The 7,472-nt window shown below is 45.7% G+C and overlaps 1 protein-coding gene across 2 annotated transcripts; it reads right to left on the bottom strand.

The window, feature by feature from the left end:
- Positions 1 to 3,812: 3,812 nt before the first annotated feature.
- On the bottom strand, positions 3,813 to 7,141 carry LOC147668415 (uncharacterized). 2 transcript variants are annotated; one of them, XM_086948561.1, is made up of 5 exons: positions 6,226 to 7,141; positions 5,974 to 6,057; positions 5,434 to 5,721; positions 5,096 to 5,352; positions 3,813 to 5,011 (listed from the first exon to the last, which is right to left on the bottom strand). In XM_086948561.1, exons 1-5 carry the CDS (start codon positions 6,875 to 6,877, stop codon positions 4,577 to 4,579), a joined length of 1,716 nt encoding a protein of 571 aa, XP_086804687.1. In that variant the 5' UTR covers positions 6,878 to 7,141; the 3' UTR covers positions 3,813 to 4,576. The 2 variants fall into 2 exon arrangements, with proteins under 2 accessions (XP_086804687.1, XP_086804686.1); XM_086948560.1 differs by having other exon boundaries at positions 3,813 to 7,141.
- Between the last annotated feature and the right edge of the window lie 331 nt (positions 7,142 to 7,472).

Here is a 7,472-nt window from a genome sequence, read left to right as displayed (position 1 = left end):
GGAAAGGTCCTGCTCCAGCCAGAAACCTAGTGTTTTGATTTCTGTCTTAGGCGTGGGGATATCACCGAAGGCGTCCGGCCAAACTGATGGAGGGATGGAGGACCATTTATTACCCAGGAGCATGATTTCGGTTTTTGTACCGTTCAGCTTCAGGGAAGATTCGCACATCCAGGTGTGTATATCTTGCAGGCAGTTCAATAGGATTTCTGGGTGGTTGTCAAGGTGGGAAAGAGAAACGACAAGTTGGGTGTCGTCAGCATAGTTTACTATTTTTATCCCGTAGGGGGTCACAACATCTTCCAAGGGGGCCATGTAGACATTAAACAGGGTGGGACTGAGCGAGGACCCCTGGGGCACTCCACATGTGAGAGGGAGGGGGTCTGAGCGAGAGTTGCCGTCCCACACCTGAAATGAACGACCGAAAAGGAAGGATTCGAACCGCCCCCCGCCCGCTCTCCATGTATTTGAGCGCCTCGGCTGCTCCTCCTTGGCTTCGCCATTCACCGCCTCAGCTCCCTCCTCAGCTTTGGAGACATTCCAAACTTCATCAATCAAGGACTCAACATTAATTCCTCCTCCTTTCGAGCAGAGCATCCCCAGCCGCGGCCACGGCAACCTCAGCAGCGGCGGTGGCAGCGGCAGCCAGCCCAGGGCCCGCGGCCAGAAGCGGTTCTTGAATGGAGGGGCCCAGCAGCCCCCGCACCCGGCCCTGGCCTAGCCCGGGGGGCTGCCCCTGGCAGCAGAGTTCCCCTGGAAGAAGGAGAAGAAGTCAGCCAAGAAGAGCGCCCCGACGCCGGCCTGTTCTGCCTCGCCGTCCCCGTCCTCCTCGGTGCCAGTCTCGGCTGCAGGATCTCCTGAAGGTCGGTATCCTGGGAGTGGGTGAGCTCGGGGAGAATCCGGAGCCGGGCTTTGTCTGACTAGGGATCCCGGTAGAACTGATTGATTCTTTTTCATTGTGGAGGGCCAAACTCCTCCGTCCAAAGGGAAGGAAGTCCACCTGACCCCCCCATACGCAGCCTGGGTCCGGGGTGCTCCCCAGGGGCGGCCTGCAGCTGGCTGGCATGCTGACTGCAGTACTGGGGGCAGCATATTTTTCCACCGTGCCAGAAGGGCATCCCCTGGGCACGGCCTGGTTCCCTATTTAGGGGGTGCGAATCCGTTCCAAGCCATTCACTTGTGGGCGGGGTATAAGCTGCACGAGGTGTGCAACGCTTTTGGGGTTATAGGTCACTGCTTTCCACTACTGCCGGTTGTTTACTGAGTGGCATTTACAGCTAATGTGAAAAACACAATTAAATCAAATATTAGAGGCGCACCTATTACTCTGAAGACTGGTTATGTAGTCTGGATGTCTGAAGGTGATAAGGCAAATGAGTCCTAGATGTGCAGTGGGAGAAAGCTGGATGGTTTCAACTTGGTGCTGATGCGAGAAGGCTAATAGATAGCACCTTATGTGCAGAGAATCCAGCTGAGCAGTACCAGCGAGAATGGGGGTGTGGGATCATCACAGTTGATTACATGTGCATGAGGGAGCGCATGAGAGATGGTGAGCGGGTTAGTTGATATTCATCAACAGGTGTTTAAATGCGTCGCTTTCTTAAATAATTCTGAGTGAACTTTTGGTTACAGAGTGCATTTTGGGCGAAATGTCGCTGAATGCATCTTCTGCCACAGTAAAGCATTTTCAACCTTTGCACTGTGGTATTAAAAGAAACAAACGCAATTTGTAGTCCCTTTTAGAGTGTTTCTGAAAATGTTCACCACCCTGACCTCCGCAGGTACGCTTCAGTCAGGGCGGAGGGGTTAAGGGCATTGTGATGAAGCAGACACACCCTCTTACGGAAATGTACACCCTGTGAACTCCGCCACTAACTTGCCACTTATGTAAAATGCTCATTCTCACCTACATTGCTACTTAATTTATATTCTACATAATTTTTTGAGCTAGCACTGGCACGGGACAGAAGAGAATACCTGTGCAGCTAAGAGACAGAAAAGAAGCATCTTGGCGCTCTACATAGCACCTAAGAAAAGAGATCATTGAAAAAGAAGAGTTATACGGAGTTAGTAGAAAGTGTGCAGCATCACTAATTTTGAGAACAGAAAAAAGGGCATCTGACTACCGCCAAATCATAATTGTTTAATCTAATATTGATCTTTTTTACAGAATCATTTCCCCGCACAATTTTAATGGGGGAGAACTGACTGACACTTTATTATGTATGTTTTAATGGCTGTGTTTTTGTAGCGCTACCTTATCACAAAATGGCCTGTTCGGCGCATTTAGCGCACAATACCAAAGACAATAGCGTATATCTGATTTAAGTTCCCAAACTGGTCTGCCCCATACTGCTGCTGCTGGAGCTCCGGAGGCTGTGGTATCCCTCGCACCGGTGACCCACAGGGCCCGCCCCGCTGCCCTTCCTGGGAAACGTGCTCCAGTTGAACCTGAATGACGCCACGACATTCGGCAGTAATCGCCCGCTCCTCGGCATTTAAAGATCTTTCAGGGTCGCGCATTGTCCCGAGCCAAGTCCCGGCGTAACCTAGACTTACAGGATGTGCTGGACAAGCTTGCAGACATGGGGATTGCTATCCGTGTGGCTTCTCCGAAGCTGGTGATGGAGGAGGTAAGTGGGGGGCTACTCTCAGATGTTTATTCTCTCTTTTCTAGGTTCAACATGGCCCGTGGCGATTCCCTTCAGCGATGTGCACCGCTGTGCACGGAGTTGTTCAGGCAGGTATGTATGTTGATTTTAGTTTATGTTAGAGGTAAGGCATATTTTTATTTTTACACTGCACTGTCCTTTTACTGCTGCACTCTCTCCTCAACCTCTCCCTGCGCCATCGCTTCACTGCTGCACTCTCTGCTCAGCCCCCCCATCCAGGCTGCAGCCCTCACTCCTCCACTGCACCATCACTCACTGCTGCACTCTCTCCTCAGCATCTCACGGTACCATCGCTTCACTGATGCACTCTCCTCAGCCTCTTACTGCACCATCCCTTCACTCTCTCCTCAGCTCCACTATACCGCCTCTTCACTGTTGCACTCTCCTCAGTCTCTCACTGCACCATCCTTTTACTGCTGCACTCTCTCCTCAGCCTCTCCCTGCACCATTCTTTCACTGATGCACTCTCTCCTCAGCCTCTCCCTTCACCATCCCTTCACTGCTGCACTCTCTGCTCAGCCTCTCCTTGCACTGTCCCTTCACTGATGCACTCTCTCCTCAGCCTCTCCCTGCACTGTCCCTGCACTGCCCCTTCACTGATGCACTCTCTGCTCAGCCTCTCCCTGCACCGTCCCTTCACTGATGCACTCTCTGCTCAGCCTCTCCCTGCACTGTCCCTTCACTGATGCACTCTCTCCTCAGCATCCCCCTGCCCTGTCCCTGCACTGTCCCTTCACTGATGCACTCTCTCCTCGGCCTCTCCCTGCACTGTCCCTGCACTGTCCCTTCACTGATGCACTCTCCTCAGCCTCTCCTTGCACCGTCCCTTCACTGATGCACTCTCTCCTCAGCCTCTCCCTGCAGAGTTCTTCATTGAGGAACACCGCCTAGCCTAATCTTATCATGAAATTCTAGATTTCAGTCATATGTTAAGAAACAAGTGTGAGTAGAAACCTTTTGGGTGGAGAAAATGTAAGACATTAATATTGTGAATTTTTTGTTAATTAGTTGATGTTTGCAAGTACTAACACTTCTCTGTGTCAAGTAAAGACCTTGAGAGTTTTGTAACTTTCAGATACTCAAATTGTGGATTTTGTTGCAATTAAAATATTTTCAAGGCCTGAAATTTCTTTGGAGGTTGCATGCGGGCAGCCTAAGTTATCCTGCAAGAATTTCTTTATTAATCCTATTGAAACTACAATATGTGTTCTCTCATGTAAAGTCAGGTTGTTAGAAGCTTTTCTGCAACTCAAGATACGCCTTACTTTTTACCTGGTGCGGGTGCATTTCTCATGTTTAGTGAGATCTCCTTTATGAGTATAACGTTTCTGGCTTTCCCCTCCTGTATAAGGCTTTAGTCCAGTGTGAATTCTCTCATGTGAAGTGACATTGTATTCGTGATTAAACCTTATCTGACATTCAGAACACACAAGGCTTTTTTCTCCCGTGTCAGTTCGCTCATGAAAAGTGAGAAGTAATTTGTGACCAAAACTTTGCTTGCATTTCGAGCACTCGTAAGGTTTTTTCCCAGAGTGGGATCTCTCATGAAGCATAACTCTGTCTTTCAGATTCAAGCTTTTATGGCATAAGGATTTTCTTCAGTGTGGAGTTTCTCATGGTGAGATAGTGTTTTTCTCTGCAGCTTTTCTGGCATTCAGAGCACTCATAAGGTTTTCATCAGTATGGAGTGGATTATGGTTAGTCAGGCTGTGCCTATCAAAAAATAGGAATTTCTGGCATTCACAGCATAGGTAATGTTTCTTCCCTGTGTGCGTTTGCTCATGTAGAGTGAGATTGCGCTTAAAATTGATGATGCTTTTCTGGCACTTGGAGCACTGAAGTCTTTTTGATGGTGTGTTTTCTTATGGTGCCTGTAACCATCACTACCTCTGAATCTTTTCTGACATTTAGAGCACTGATGTTTTTCCCCCAGTGTGGATTCTCACATGTGCAGTGAGATCAGATTTACGGCTGAAACATTTTTGGCATTCGGAGCACTGATAAGGTTTCTCCCCAGTGTGGGTTCTTATATGATGAGTGAGACCGTTTTTGTCAATGAAACATTTCTGACATTCCGGGCACTGATAAGGTTGCTCTCCTGTGTGGGTTCTTCTATGCCGAGTGAACTGGGTATGGGTATTGAAACATTTCTGACAATCCGTGCACTGATAAGGTTTTTCCCCAGTGTGGGTTCTTATATGGCGAGTGAGATTGATTTTTTCACTGAAACATTTGTGGCATTCAATGCACTGATAAGGTCTTTCCCCAGTGTGGATTCTTATGTGCCGTGTGAGACTACTTTTTATACTGAAACATTTCTGGCATTCAGAGCACTGATAAGGATGTTCCACAGAATGGGTTATTGAATGTTGAGAAAGACTTTGTTGGTTACAAAACCTTTCCTGGCTTTCAGAGCACTGATAAGGTTTTTCCCCAGTGTGGATTCTTATGTGCTGTGAGAGACTACTTTTTAAACTGAAACATTTCTGGCATTCAGAGCACTGATAAGGTTTTTCCCCAGTGTGGGTTCTTATATGCACCTTGAGTTGGCATTTTACATTGAAACATTTCTGGCATTCAGAGCACTGATAAGGTTTCTCCCCAGTGTGGGTTCTTATATGCACCGTGAGATGGCGTTTTTCATTGAAACATTTCTGGCATTCAGAGCACTGATAAGGTTGTTCCACAAAATGGGTCACTGCATGATTAGAAAGACTTTGTTTGTTACCAAACCTTTTCTGGCATTCAGAGCACTGATATGGTTTTTCCCCAGTGTGGATTCTTGTATGTTTAGTGAGTTTGATTTTTACACTGAAACATTTCTGGCATTCAGAGCACTTAAAAGGTTTTTCCCCAGTGTGGGTTCTTATATGATGAGTGAGACTGTTTTTGTCAATGAAACATTTCTGGCATTCCGGGCACTGATAAGGTTTCTCTCCAGTGTGGGTTCTTCTGTGCCGAGTGAGCTCGGGTTGGGTATTGAAACATTTCTGGCAATCCGTGCACTGATAAGGTTTTTCTCCAGTGTGGGTCCTTATATGTATAATAAGTCCTATTTTTCTAATGAAATATTTCTGACATTCAGAGCACTGGTAAGGTTTTTCCCCAGTGTGGGTTAATACATGTAGAGAAAGACTTTGTTTTTTACAAAACCTTTTCTGGCATTCAGAGCACTGATAAGGTTTTTCCCCAGTGTGGGTCCTTGTATGTACAGTAAGGTCTCTTTTTTTACTGAAATATTTCTGGCATTCAGAGCACTGGTAAGGTTTTTCCCCAGTGTGGCTTAATACATGTAGAGAAAGACTTTGTTTTTTACAAAACCTTTTCTGGCATTCAGAGCACTGATAAGGTTTTTCCCCAGTGTGGGTCCTTGTATGTCGAGTAAGGTCTCTTTTTTCACTGAAATATTTCTGGCATTCAGAGCACTGGTAAGGTTTTTCCACAGAGTGGGTTATTACATGTCGAGAAAGACTTTGTTTGTTATAAAACTTTTCTTGGCATTCAGAGCACTGATAAGGTTTGTCCCCAGTGTGGGTTATTGCATGTCGAGAAAGACTTTCTTTGTTACCAAACCTTTCCTGGCATTCAGAGCACTGATAAGGTTTTTCCCCAGTGTGGATTCTTGTATGTACAGTGAGTTTGCCTTTGCAACTGAAACATTTCTGGCATTCAGAGCACTGAAAAGGTTTATCCCCAGTGTGGGTTCTTCTATGCAGAGTGAGACTGGATTTTTGACTGAAACATTTCTGGCATTCAGAGCACTGAAAAGGTTTTTCCCCAGAGTGGGTTCTTATATGCGTAGTGAGATTGTTTTTGTAAATGAAAGATTTCTGGCATTCAGAGCACTGGTAAGGTTTTTCGCCTGAGTGGGTTATTACATGTCGAGAAAGACGTTGTTTGTTATAAAACCTTTCCTGGCATTCAGAGCACTGATAAGGTTTTTCCCCAGTGTGGATTCTTATATGTTCAGTGAGATAAAATTTACTGCTGAAACTTTTTTGGCATTCAGAGCACTGATAAGGGTTTTCCACAGAGTGGGTTAATGCATGTAGAGAAAGTTGCGTTTTGAAACTAAACCTTTTCTGGCATTCAGAGCACTGATAAGGTTTTTCCCCAGTGTGGATTCTCATATGCGTAGTGAGATTAGATTTACGGCTGAAACTTTTTTGGCATTCAGAGCACTGAGAGAGGATTTTCCCAGTGTGCATTCTCTCAAATTCAGTGAGATGAGATTTATGGCTGAATCTTTTTTGGCACAGGTAACTTTTTCCCCAACTTGGGTTATTTTGCTTTGATTGAGGCGGGTTTGAACACTGAAATTGTTCTCACAGCCCGTGTTTTTAAAATGTGTATTCCTAGAGTTAATATCTCTACATTTAGTTTTCTCTTGCTTATATGCCACGGTAAGAGTGAACCCGATTTTAGAGTCGGGCTTGTTTAGATAATGTTCAGCATTTATCTCTAAAAGATATTGTGTGTAATCTTCTTAACACTTGAATTGAGCAAAATATGTCTGGATGCAGCCCTGTAACACCGGTCGAAATGTTTGTAGCAGATAATAGTCTTTTGGTTATAGCCTCTCCGGCAGCAACTTATTTTGTGACTGAAGTTTTTCTCAAATCTATTAGTATAGGTTCTTAGCAATGCAGTGATAAGGTGTTAGTCTGATATTTAATGATTAAACTGAGAAGTACCTTTTTGCACTGGCGTAATGGCAGTAACTGAGAACATTAGAACATGCACAGTAATATTGTGGCTCATCAGTCGCAGAACATCAGTTCCTTTTACCCGTTCTGTGTTTGG

Source organism: Lissotriton vulgaris, unplaced genomic scaffold (genome assembly GCF_964263255.1).
Source record: "Lissotriton vulgaris unplaced genomic scaffold, aLisVul1.2 SCAFFOLD_1492, whole genome shotgun sequence".
NCBI lineage: Eukaryota > Metazoa > Chordata > Amphibia > Caudata > Salamandridae > Lissotriton > Lissotriton vulgaris.
The sequence above is the reverse complement of the archived record's forward strand: the minus strand, read 5'-3'. Positions and strand labels throughout refer to the sequence as shown.

Excerpts from the sequence above, each read along its gene's own strand:
- LOC147668415 (XM_086948560.1), bottom strand. The coding sequence starts at position 6,877 with ATGCACACTGGGAAAATCCTCTCTCAGTGCTCTGAATGCCAAAAAAGT.